Here is a 13647-nt window from a genome sequence, read left to right as displayed (position 1 = left end):
ACAGAGCTTGCTGTGCTCGCGAATGACCTTCCAACTGCGTTGTCATTTCTATTGATTTAGCTGTTGTGTAGGAGAAGGGGAGGGAGGGGGGTGTGAGAGAGAGAGAGAGGGAGAGAGAGAGGGAGAGGGAGAGAGAGGCTCTGGTTCCCTGGCATTAACTGAAAATGGAGCCCGTTTCTGTTTTGCCTGGTTGTGTTCTTCAAATGACCCTCAAATCCAGCTGCAGTCAGGCTGCTTTTCCTCGCCTCTCTCTCTCTCTCTCTCCGTGGCAACAGTGAGAAGTGGGATTGCTGTAGCTCAGCTCCGACCGTCTGCCTGTCTGCTTAGAGGAGAGGAGAGGAGGCGAAGAAAGAGAGGAGAGCAGGGTCTGTGGTCTCTCACTGACATTCCAGTCTCTTCTTCCAAACTCCTCTTCTATTTTCACTCCGCTCCTCCTTATTTTCGCTTTGGCACCGGGTCTCTCTGGCCGTTTCTCCAGGTTTCTTGGAGATACTGAAGGATTCCCCATGTGATCAGCTCCCTTCCTCCCATATCCCAACACCTCAGCTACACTGACACCACCTCCACCTTCACCTCCACCTCCTCCCCGACCCGTCACTCATCACACCTGCTGATTGACAAGGCCCTTGTTTACCTAAGCTGTTCTACAGGATATTTACAGAGGCAAAGCGCTGTGTCATGGCTTTCGTATGAGCAGGAGGTGGAGAGAAACACTGCTGGTAAATTTTAAAAAAAATTGTGTGTTAAGTTTGTGTGAGAGAAAAAAGGGCTTTATATCGCAGGCACACAGCATACCAATCCTGGTCTTGTCAGCCATCACTCTCCCTCGCTCTTTCCTCCTTATTACTCCCCCCTCCCTCCCCCCTGCTAGATTGCTGATAGTGTGATGGATGTATCGAGCACTGCCAATGATTGTGTCCTGTAGCCTGACATGCTGCAGCGGCACATAACAAGGAGGCTTGGGGGCCAGCAAGAGCGTTTAAGACGGAATGACTGAGCCTCTCTGTGCGTGCACGTGTGTGTGTGCATCACAGCGCACACCCCCCCCCTCCCCAAACACACACACTCTGAGAGACACATGGTGGACAGCATCCCAGTGATTGAGAAGCAGCTTTATCTTAAACTCATCTCCCATGCCGAGGGGACGGCCGGCAATGTTTCCTCATTTCGCTCTCCAGCAGATAAGTTTATAATCTATTGCCCGGCACTCGCAGGAAAATGGAGGGTTTCCTCTTTTGCCTCCTTATCAATACCATCTCCCCTCCTCCCCCCCGCCTCCCTCTCCCCTCTCTTACCTTCTACCTCACACACACAAGCCTTTTTTCTCTCTCTTTTTCGTATTGAGAAATAACCCCTGAACAGCTGCAACCCATCTGCCTAGACACTGATAACGCCAGTCCATTCAGCCAAGTCCAGCTATTGGCTGACCTGTGTCCAATTAAAAAGTGTTTGAAGTCTCTAGGTACATCGGAGATAGATGAGGAGACAGAAAGATGCAGACGGGAGAGAGGCAAAGAGCAGCGCAGAGGTGATACACGCAGGGGAGGCGCCGTCCTCCCAAACCACCGTCTGAGAGGACGGCCAGTCAAAGTCAAACAAAAATGAATCTCTGTGAAAGGAAGTGCAGGCCACAGGTATTTATCTACAGCCACAGCAATTTTATCCCAGCATGGACACAGAGGTTCCAGGCAGACTGGGTATTATTTTCTTGGCTTTGGCCATTGTTTCAGTTGTGATAACATTGCACTCTTCAAGGTAGGTATAATTGATCTGGGAACATGGTGGCATGGTGTGATCAGGCAAGTTACAGTTTAGGCAGAGGTGAAAACTTGTCTTATGTCTTTTTTTTTTTTATGGACTAATTCCAACTTCTGAGATCCCAGCAATTAGTACAGTTTGGCGAGTACAGTTTTATCATAACTGATTGAAACGGTAGGAAAAACAACAATAATATCCTTATTTTAATGAACTGGAATCATCCATTAAATGTTGAGTCATTCTTCGTATTTTTTTGGCCCGGACCTCCCTACCCACACGCTCTTTGAGTCTGTTGCAGTGCTCTCAGCAGAACTGGCACAGCAAAGCTCTCATTACATTTTGTGTAGTGGCACTAGAGAGCCGTTTTAAGGGGAAGGGCTGTCTGGATTCCAGTTTGTACAGTAGACTCAGAGAAGAAAGAAGGAAGTTGTCAGCATTCATATTATTTTATAACATATAGTACTGACTATTATTCCATTCTTAGCCATGCTTGCGGCATGGTTCAAGGATGGCAATGACGGTCACTTGGTCCGTTTGCCACTTTGATCAAGACTAAAAAATATTATATTAAACGTTATAAAAGCAAAAAGCTTATTCTATTGGGAACCCAGGGACAACCCCGAGAGTCAGTTTAGAGGTTCTTGATGTGAAGAACTTTGAGAACCAAAGCTGTAGGCTAGCTGTAGCTGTAGACTAGCTGTAGCTGTAGGCTAGCCGTAGCTGTAGACTAGCTGTAGCTGTAGGCTAGCCGTCGCTGTAAACTAGCTTTAGCTGTCACTGTAGACAAGCCGTAGCTACATACAATATACACTCCAAAAATAAGGTGGTAAACACACCTACTAAACACCAGCATGTTGACATTGTCATTGTGAGCATGTTAGCATACTCACAATGACAAAACATGTTGACATTAGCGTTCAGCTCCAAGCCTAAGTATAGCCTCACAGAGCCGCTAACATGGCTGTAAAATCTTAACCTTTTTCATTTAATAAAACCCACATCTATCAACAAAAGCCAGATGTTAAATGTTACCTAAACATAAGCAGCCATACAAGTCTAAAGCCTAAAATTGGCAACAAATATTATTTTAAATTCATAATTATCCAAATTTAACCAATAAACAAGTTTAGGAATGGAAAAGATTCCAGTTTTCTCTACTTGAAAGTTTATTGAGTATTGAGGTTGGATGTCCAGGCCTTACAATGTGTGGACACACTGTTTATCATGTTTAATGCCACATCATACCATATATGATCTACAATATAATCCTAATGTTGCTTTCACCAGGCACATTAGAAGAGTTGCGGACATTAGATGAGTCATACGCCAAGTGCCAGTTGTGTGCACGCGTGGACACACACACACACGCGTAGACACACACACGTCAATTGCAGTCTTAACTCTGCACCCTCCTGACAATCAGTCACTCTGATTGCATTATTCACCACTGGGTAGGAGAGGGGGATCCCACTGTTTTCAGCTCCTTCACAGCTCTCTGTGTGAGAGCGGGAGAACAAGTTGGTGGATGATGAAGAAATGATGAGACTGGAGAGGTGTGTAGATGACGATGGAGGAGGGCATGAAGAGATAGAGGAGCAGACTAGGACATGGCCAAGATGTCAGCAGCTGACCAGTGACAGAAGTCAGAGCGTCATTATTCAGACTATTGTACATGCTTTAAGTACATGTTAGATGTCTGATTGTTGGAAAAGGCTAGATAGATACATTTATGAAGCCAGTGTTTTATGGATAGATTTAGTATTGTGTAAGGTATCTTTCCTTTTTTATTTTGGAGACGAGGCAATAGATGACTTTTATGCTATCACATTGTGTTAATAAGCGGGGTGACATCACCAGTTAAATTAGCCCCAACTTTGGCATTTTTAAGTCACGGTCAATCTCTTTTTGCTTTGCTGTGTCTTGCGTATCATTGGGTCCCCATATTTCTGCTGGTAAATCAGTGGAAAGTCGATCAGTGTGTGAAGCCAGGGGTCAGAGCCTCACACAGAGGGAGGCAATTCACGAGAGCCTGAAAGTGAGACAGCAAACTTGCTCTGTGTCCCCTCGAAAAGGACAGAATAAATGTGACTTATATGGAGAGATCTAAATTTAGGTCTATAAATGATCAGCAAGGGTGCAGTTGAACACAATACACATGCCATTAGGATAGTAACGACAAAGTCGCCATGGCAACTGTCATGCTAAAGCTGGGCTTCATCCTTCATTATAAAATGAGGAGCAATGCTGCTCAGATATGGCATTATGGGTGATTAAACCGTACATTGGAGTTTTATTTCCAGTTTGATGACGAAACAGTCCAGTCATTGTGTTGATAATTGTTTTTCTTTTTCTCTCTCTCCAGTTGTATAATTGGTTCTACTGTTTTCTCTTTTCTGATTGAGAATCTGAGCTCTTAAATAAAAATGTGGCTCAGCTTGACCTGCGAATGGTTACCTTTCAGCACTGCTTGATAATCTAACCAATAATCCAAAGGTCTGACATTGCATCTTCCTTCCATGGTTGACTGTTGCAGTGGCACTCTCAGGTTTGCCCTCATGCTCCACACTTAATGTTCTTACCAAGATGCCAGCAGACTCTTGCAATGGAGCCATTAGTCTCTGGCTCTCCAATCGGCTGACCTTGTTGAATCTGTGCGTCCTCTCCTGTTCAACAAGGTGACCATTAGCTAGACGTCAGTCACTCTCAAGATGGCTGCCGTGGCCTTCTTCTTCTACCCTTCTTCTCCTTGAAGGAACAATGTCACCCCATCAGGAAGAAGCTTAATTATTCATCCCCAGTTGTGGATGAATAATGGGTATTATTGATCTGGAGGATAAGAAGATAGGGTCCACCTGTCATTAGTGGCTATGATCCTGATTGTGAATACTCTCTGTCCCTCTTTCCCTGTCGTCCTCGTTCTGCTGTCAATGTGTCAATAACAGGTCTTTATCAGTGGGTCACATTTGCATGTCCCCCTGTCCTATGCCACTTAATTGAGTTAGAGATAGCTCCTTTTACAGTGCGATCAATGGTTGTATTTCAGAGCTTGGGTGGAGTCAGATGTACATCATGTGTCATTTTAATGGAGCCTGAATGTTTCTGTGACATGTGAAGCTTGTTGCGTTGCTAATATAACAGGCCCATGTATATAAAACCATTAAGCTTTAAAGTAAACTTGAATCATGCTTTTATTACGCCACATTTCCCACCAGCTGGTTTTACCCATGTTTACTTCATCGAACAGGAGATATTTTTACCCGTATTGATTGGCTGAGCTCCTGATACAAGCAGAGCAGCCAGTTGATACATGAGCCAACAGCTGTCACAAGTCACGTTGAACTCAAAAAGATCTAGTTTTTAGAGCAAGAAGCAAATCTTTCTTCTATAGTGTGCTTTTAATCTGATAAGCCAAATATGTGATCTCGTATTCCAGAATAAAAAATGAACCATCCTTCAGTAGCCATTAATGTCATGTGAACCTGAGTGTCCTATAGGTTGGCTTTGTGTCGAGCAGCACAGGAGCTCTAAAGCTAAAAATAAATAGTTCATGGATGAGACTGTAGCAAATAGCACCTAGGGAGAATCAATGCTCTGTGCTGAAGCCGCCCGGATGAAAGACTCTGACACTGTAGGAGCCCCGTTGATCATTAACTCTTGATCTTACCAACTCAAATGAACAGAAACGCTCTTCGTGTCCCATAAAACAAGACGCAAAGGTTTTTTTAATCTTCAAATGCGAGCCGCACCACCAAGGACATCACACAAATGTTGAACCGGGGGATTGTAACCGCGTTCAGTACAGGGCGATTTGATGATGAGTTACAACGTCTGGGGTGTACTACAATGCTTTTTTATCGTCACGTTGTAAATACACGGCGAATAAGAGGGTTTGTGCACGTTATTGCAGTGTCACAGAGACTTTGTCACCATGGATCTGATCTCTCTGACGCCTCCTTTCCTCTTGGAGACGGGATATTTATCAGAGTGACACTGTCGCTGTTGTCTGAACGGACAATACGACACCCTTCACAGATCTGACGAGATGACAAATCACGTAGGTCCCCCGATACAGTCATAATAAGCTGTTAATGTCACAGTTGACAGTTTATCAGACAGGAGACATACCTATTACCTCTATTACCTCATCTTTCTCATGCCTTCTTTATTCTTCTTGAACTGCTTTGAATTTGGACTACATTTAATTTGCTAATATCCAAATGAATCCAACATCAGTATTTGAGTCTCACGCTGGTATTTAGGATTTTGGACTTGAACTTTCCACGCCATACAGAGAAGACAGAGTTTATCAAGTCCTTGTTTGTATGACAGTGAGTTGAAACTGATAGTTTTCTAGTTTCTGTTCCGCTAGTTGAAACTGATAGTTTCTGTTCATCTGCAGCTGTCATGACTCCTGGACATCTCAGATACTCTGTGTCATTTCTATCTCAACCGAGTGTCCTCAGCAGCTGGAATGAAATCAGTTGCATTACCGTTGAATTATCAATGGCAGACTTTGGCCAAAAGTGTCCAAATTCACTCCTATGTTAACTCATCTCTACTCCCTGTATAATACACCTTCAGTAGTTTACCCTATAGTGTAGTGGCCAGTAAATTGAGATTTTGGGAAAAATGGCTGAAAAATAAAATCTCGATTTATTTATGTTTGGGGTTTTTATTAAGCTTGGGGTTGATTTATGATTTTAATAGATTTTTTGCTTGCTTACAAAATTCAGATACATCATATTGTTGTCCCAGAGAGCTATTGACTACTTCATCTAAGTACGGCATGGAGTAGAGCAGGCAGAAACGAATTGATCTGCTGCTGTTTGTATTGCTTGACAGAAACATCAGCCCGATATCTGCAGAATGCTGCTAGCTAGTGTCAGCTACCCGGAAGAAAGGGACAAGCTACGTAGAATCTGGAAACCATTCAGTTGACTCCCAGCGCTTCCACTCTCGTAACCAGAGATGAGGATTAGTGTGCAATATTGTTTTTGGTTTGACCGTCTCATAGATGCAACCATCAAATTGACTACAGCATAGCCAGAGACAGCTGCTCACCTGGAGTCATGACACAGGTGAACATTTAGTGTAACAGCTGACATCACAGTTCACAGGACTACTGAGATTCAATACGGTGAATGTAGCAGCTACAGTACTTTCTGACTAAAAGTAACATTTTTGTGCATCTCATAATAACTAAATTTGCACGATTTAGACATTTTACACATTATGCATGCAACATTTTAATGAATTTTGTTAAGTTGCCAGCATAAATCACATGTGCACTGTAGCACATCAGTACTCGTCGCATCTACAACATGCACAGCATTGCACTGTGGGCTTGTTATCAGAAAGTACTGCACATTTATTTGTATGAATTTTTATATTTCACACTTCAAATTAGTACAATCAAATGAAATAGCAAGCAGTAAAAATATAGTAGAGCTGCTATGATTAACTGAGGAACTGATGCGTCAATGGAAAGAGACTGAGATATTTAGCTGTTTAGCGTTATGTCTCACACTTAAGTGGTTCATATCACTTCTGAAGAACGACCTCATATTCCTAACCTGACAGCCGTGGTGAACCCATCGGGTCCATGAACCCCTGAAGCCCAAGTTTGTGTGCAACCTTTATTCAACATAATCTCAACTTTGATTAAATCTTTTAATTAAATCTATCCTGATGAACAAGCAGTGAAAATCCTAAAAGTATCAAATTGCATTTTCTTTTAATATGAACCAACCTCTATGATTTGATTTGCCTCTAGGAAATGATCAATTAACATTTAATCAAGCCGGACTGTTTAATCAACTCAGCAAGCTTCTGTTATTGTGCATCTCCACTTTGAGGAGGAGATCTGTGTGTGTAACAGGAAAAAAAATATAATAGACATCTGGATTTACAGACGCTTAACAGTCCGGGCCCTGCTTAGTTTACCCACAATGCCTGCTCTGCCTTGTTCATTGTTGTTCAAACAAGGTTGCACACATTGCTGAGTCAGGGAGAATGTGTCCCAGCAGTGTGACTGACCTCGGATCTGATCTGATTTGTTTTGTTTTTTTCCTTTTAGAGGGTAGGGCATCTAAACCCAGCCCTAATCTGAGCCCTCATCCTAGGATTCAAGTACAGCCTACATCATGAAAGAGACAGTAAGAATTAAATAAGAAATAACCCACATTACACTATATCTCTGCCCATTTTTTGACAAGCTTTCAAAACTCACTCAGCAAACATCCTGCAATTTGAAGATACCTCCCCTACCCCCTCTTACCCCCAACTTGTTTAATTGCTCAAGAGTGGTGCTACAAGCAAGTGACCGGCCTCGCAAAACATTTCGGCCACAGAAAGCTAATTAGCCGCACTCTCCAGCCAAAAACAAGTGTGACACGGAAACGCTACTTTCATGGTGATTAGTCTCTCACTAGCTGTTTGTGCTGGATTTCTGCCATCATTAGCAAGTGCTCACGTATTACTTTGTCAGTTACAATGAGAGGGTTTTCCCTCAGAGGGTGTATCACAATATTGTTGTTATTCCTACAGTTGCCTGTAGTGGGCAGTAGAGCTCATTGAAAAATTGAAACGTCTATAAGTAGGAAAAATATCAGTTTTAGCTCTCTTTGGCCTCATTATGGATTGATGTTTAGGTGAATACATTGTGAATTTGTGTTTTTCTTTAATCTGTTCATTTTGACAGTATTTGACAGATTAATAAATTATGTCAAATTGGTGTAAAATGTAGTCTAGCACAGAAGGTAGCTTTCTGTGCTTGCTCACTCATATTTTTGTATGTACTATATACCTCATTTAAATTCCAAACACTATAATTTAATATCTGTGATGCGTAGGAACTCTATAGGGAGGTTTCACACAACACCTTTACCCCTGTGTCATTCTTAACACCCCACAAAACGCTTCCACAGCTACATTCTCCTAATCCCAGCCCAAGCCCTGCTGTATCCCAGAATATACTTTTAATATGAACATTCGAATTGATGAGCGCTTGATTTGCTCACCTCATAGATCCAGAGATTCAATGGTTTATCCCACATGGCTTTGTTGTTCTTGCTAAATCAAGTACACTTTGTATATGTCATTTAATTTCTGTTTTATAAGCAACTCTTAGCCAATATCATGCACACATATCCTCCTGAAATGCCGCTGGACTCCTCAGTATTACAGTGAAAGCTTTTATTTTTTATTTCTCAATGATTTTTAGTTGTTACCTGGAGACAAATCAGTCATCAGCTCTGGTGAAAAAACATGCTCTGGTTGCTAACAGCTTCTGAGCTTTGTCTGTATTTCTGCTTCTTTCCCTCAGTGTTAGTATGTGTTGTGTTTCCTTCTGGGCAGCCTCAGACATGATCTTGATCATGTCATGTGTGACTGCTTGTCACACAATCGTAACGTGTTACTAATGTTCCAGCTTGTCTGTCTCAGTTCCATTACTCAACTATACCTGCCTGTGACTGTGCTGTATGTGTCTCTGTCTGTCTGTCTGTATGTTGGTGCAAGAATATCTCCTGGAAACAATCTGTCACGTCAAGGATTTGGAAGAGCTGTTTTTCCTTGTGTGTTTTTGTAGGACTGTTAGGACTCACACACACACACACACACACACACACACACACACACACACACACAAGCAGAAAGCTGTGCGCGTGCGCTCGAACACGCGCATGCTGAGAAGGGGAAGTAGTCCCATGACTGCTGCACTAAAACACACAGTGCCATTATCCTGTCCTAATTATACACAGCTCAGAGTCAGCCCTGCTTGTCTGGTTCTCAGGGGTTCTTTCCCCTGAGCTTTTTTTTTTCACTTACAGCACGTTTCTCACACATACAAGTGCTTTCTGACATGGTTGCCATCCTTATTTGCAAGGTAGAAACTCCCACAGGGCGTGTTGGATGCTTAACTAGTTCAGACACGAGGAGCACATCTCTCTTGTATGGATCTTAACTGGTGGAGACAAGCAAATGCACCTGTGTCACACGGCGGGGTGCAGCAGCTGAGCACAGGGTGTAGCCACAACAGCAGCCTGTATGATCCCATCAACCCTTCACTAACATACAGCATCCTCTTCTTCTGCTTGTTGTACACTTAACATGATTCAAGATGACTATGTCAATTCATTTTAACCACAAAACATTAATTAACTACAATTTTCAGAACTGATTGGTTGTATTAGTCATCGATTAAGTAAAAATCGTTTAGATTCTCTAATGTGACGATTTGCTGATTTTTCTGTTTTATCAGCAATGTAATCTGGGTAAGTTTGGATTTGGAACAGTTTTATTGGACAAAACATGCACCTTTATCATTGCTAAGTCCCTTATTATTGTTTCTACCGCTGTCAAGCTTTCTGTTCTCACACAGTACATATGCAGTCCCTACTGATAATAAACACAGATTTATCTCTTAAAATTTGTTTTAAGTCGTAAGTGTAAAAGTTTTTTTTACTATGGGTCCTTGATTCTTGGTCCATGAGCTGGTTGAAAATGCAGTCTCCAGCAGACTTTTTAATGTCTCCAGCTGCCTCATTTTAAAATAAGAAAAGGGTCTTAAATATGCACTTGATGCTATATGAATCGTTAATCATTAGTTGCAGACTTTGTTCACATCAAAGTGTTGTGTTTTCCATTAAAAGAAAAAAAAGGTAGATGTGGTTAATAAGACAGCAAAAGACGGCTGCTGACATTCATGTCAGTTCATATTTCTACCAGCAGCTCTGCTTCCCTTGGGAATCTATTCCTGGTCAACAGCCGACAGCTTTAATTTGCAAAACATTCAAAAAATTTAACAAGCAAAAAAAAAAAGGAAAAAAACAAACCGCATTAACAGCTTCAAAGTCATAATTGCCCAGCTTTGTTTTTTTCTCTTTCCGTCTCTCCTCACCCCCGACGTTCAGATCTGTGTCACGTCCTCAACTCTCTTCTCTGTGCAGCTTTATAAAGGAAATGCCCTGAACGGAAGCAGGAGTGTGATTTCTCTGTCCTCTCTCTTGTTTTGTGGTCCAGGTGGAATCGCGGGACACGTTGAACAGCATTGCGCTCAAGTTTGACACCACACCCAACGAGCTGGTTCAGCTGAACAAGCTGTTCTCCAGAGCAGTGGTGCCTGGCCAGGTGTGAACCGCCGTGCACGCCTTCACCGATATATACCGAGCTGCATCACTTCATCACCTGCAACAACCACATAACTAACAGCCACTCACTCACTCACTTACTGCTCGATCTGCTCATAGCTCTCACCATGCATCTTTTTCCCCCATAATCACTGAAGACATTTTCTACATGTTGGGATTTATGCAGAAGGTTTACATGCTGCATCACCCACTTACTTAGAGCTGACTCACCATTCACATCCCCACTTAATTGCCTACTAATTGCACTGTCGCTTGTCCCATTAGGATGCAATTTGTCGCAAAAGACCTATTTTGTCTCTAAAAAAAAAAGGTATAATAATATGTGGAATGCTTAAATTCTCCCAGAGACACTTCTGCTACCCATTTTAGCCTGCTGAACACATTTCCAGCTTCTCTGGCTTTGATGTCTCTTTTCAGCATTAGATCCAAACTCTAAATTAGTTTTTTTTTAACAAGGGGGAAATAACAAACATCCAAACTGATATTTTTTCATTACTTTATTCCCTGTCATCTCAGTAAAATCTGGTAGAATGGAGACGAGCTACGTGCGTCTTTCCTGTTGGCGTCTCCAAGCTCAGCTCCTGGCAGACAATGCTGAGTGAGCTGTGTTCAAACAGCGGGGTGTGAAGACCACTTACTGACAGATCGTCTCTCCACTCCCACCACAGCTGTCGAAGAAGTTGCACCATTACAAAAACAGCCGACAGCTTTTCTTTAACCCTACAGCTGCAGCTAGATTTATATTCTATCACATAGCTTTCCTGTACAAAAAGAACTTAAACCCCTCTAACATTTTTTTGAAATATAGATATTATACAGGCTGAAATGAGGCAATTGACCCTGCAGATATCATCCTTACATCAGTCTAAGTACTTTTGCCCTCCCCATATTTTATACTTTGTAATTACTGGGCTGAATTTAGAAAGTCACCCATTTCTAGATTGTAAAGAATTAACAAGTATGAGCCCTCTCTTAATAAACAGCTTTGAAAGACATTGCAGGATATAAGATTTCACTTTGCCAGCAGTTGAGATAACGAGATTGATTTAATTTATCCCCTATAAAACCACAACTTATCATTTTTACACTCCTTTTTTTCTACTCATCAAATAAACATGACAATGTTAATTAGTAGCTTTAGAAATGCTGTTAGACAGAGCCAAGCTAACTGGTTCCCCTGTTTGTTTCCATTCTTTACGCTAAGCTAACTGTCCCCTTTTTCCTCATTATTTTCTGACATAATGCATCAAACAATTTAGAAATAAATCAACAGATTAATCAATAATCAAATGAATATTGAGTTGGAATGAATCAATTAAACACAAACATGTAAAGTTAATGTTGCATCTTCTACACTCACTGTCTATGTTCTTACTAAATAAAAGCCATCACACATCATATTCCCCTCACTGTTTATACTGACATGTTGACTCACTGTCCACCTCTCTTTTCTCTAATTATTCTTGTCAATAGCATGAGGCCACTCACATGATCTCATATGATTTGTCTTGTCAAACATGTAGTTGGACCTGTGTCACAGTTTGCATATGTGAGACAAAGGGATTCTTTGTTATCTCTCCCTGTTAAGGTGCATGTGTGGTGGCGTTTGCACACCAAGGTAGCGCCTGTGTAAATACAGACATGGATTGTGTTTGCAGGTTCTATACGTTCCTGATCCTGAGTACGTCTCCAGTGTTGGAAGCTCCCCTTCCCTCAGTCCCATCAGCCCCCTGTCTCCCACCTCCTCAGAAGCTGATTTAGAGAAGGTGACGGTATGTTGACCACAACTCCGATGCACAACGCCACACACTCAACAAATGAAAAACTGATTTTAGAATTTAAACCGTAGCACTCATACATGCAGTAGATGTTACATGTCTTCAGGGTCTTTGTAAAAGGAAAGAAGAGAAAAGGTTTTATATGACAAATACATTCATATGTTATCTCAGAAGGTTACAGGTCAGTTAAGTAGGTGACTGGTATTGATTTATGCACCAAAAAAACATTCACACTGTTGTCTGCCACATACTGGTTATTCATTTTATGACCTCCAAGCCCACATGCCAACATGCAACATCCACAGGAGCTCATACAAAGGAACCAAAGTAACACAGGAATATAACTCACTGTCACCACCATTCTCACGCACACACACACACACACACACACACACACACACACACACACACACACACACACACACACACACTATATACAAGTAAATACTGGCTTATCCTTCAACAACTGCTGTCACATTTTACATCTCTGTTCATTGTCAACCCAAAGGTGACGATTCAGAGTAATATCCTGCTGTCAAGGACAGAAAAAGACAACCAGAGGTGTCCAATAATTTCCAAGAATGGGTCGAACAATAAAATGTGCCTTGTATTTTTCAAGGACAGGACTGTGTGTGTGTGTGTGTGTGTGTGTGTGTGTGTGTGTGTGTGTGTGTGTGTGTGTGTGTGTGTGTGTGTGTGTGTGTGTGTGTGTGTGTGTGTGTGTGTGTGTGTGTGTGTGTGTGTGTGTGTGTGTGTGTGTGTGTGTGTGTGTGTGTGTGTGTCCTGCTGTGTTGCACATATACCATACATATAGTCAATATCAAGGACATACGTGGTGTATCTTCTCTTGTGTTCACTGTGTGATGGAGGCACTCTTTACAAGACTGAAATGATTTCCTCAGGAGCGTTAACCTAGAGAACATCTATTGTGCTTCCAACGCTGTAAAAACAACATAAGCTTG

At 42.0% G+C, this 13647-nt stretch overlaps 1 protein-coding gene across 2 annotated transcripts in view; it reads left to right on the top strand.

Annotated features, from left to right (window-relative positions):
* Nucleotides 1-13647, top strand: part of oxr1a (oxidation resistance 1a) — a 64051-nt gene that overhangs the window by 19615 nt on the left and 30789 nt on the right. For both annotated transcript variants that reach the window (XM_062421931.1, XM_062421930.1), the window contains exons 3-4: nt 10780-10887; nt 12566-12679. In XM_062421931.1, coding sequence (XP_062277915.1) covers nt 10780-10887; nt 12566-12679 — 222 coding nt within the window. The remainder of the gene's footprint in view (nt 1-10779; nt 10888-12565; nt 12680-13647) is intronic.

Source organism: Scomber scombrus, chromosome 7 (genome assembly GCF_963691925.1).
Source record: "Scomber scombrus chromosome 7, fScoSco1.1, whole genome shotgun sequence".
NCBI classification, from domain to species: Eukaryota; Metazoa; Chordata; class Actinopteri; order Scombriformes; family Scombridae; genus Scomber; species Scomber scombrus.
This window is presented reverse-complemented; position numbering and strand designations above follow the sequence as displayed.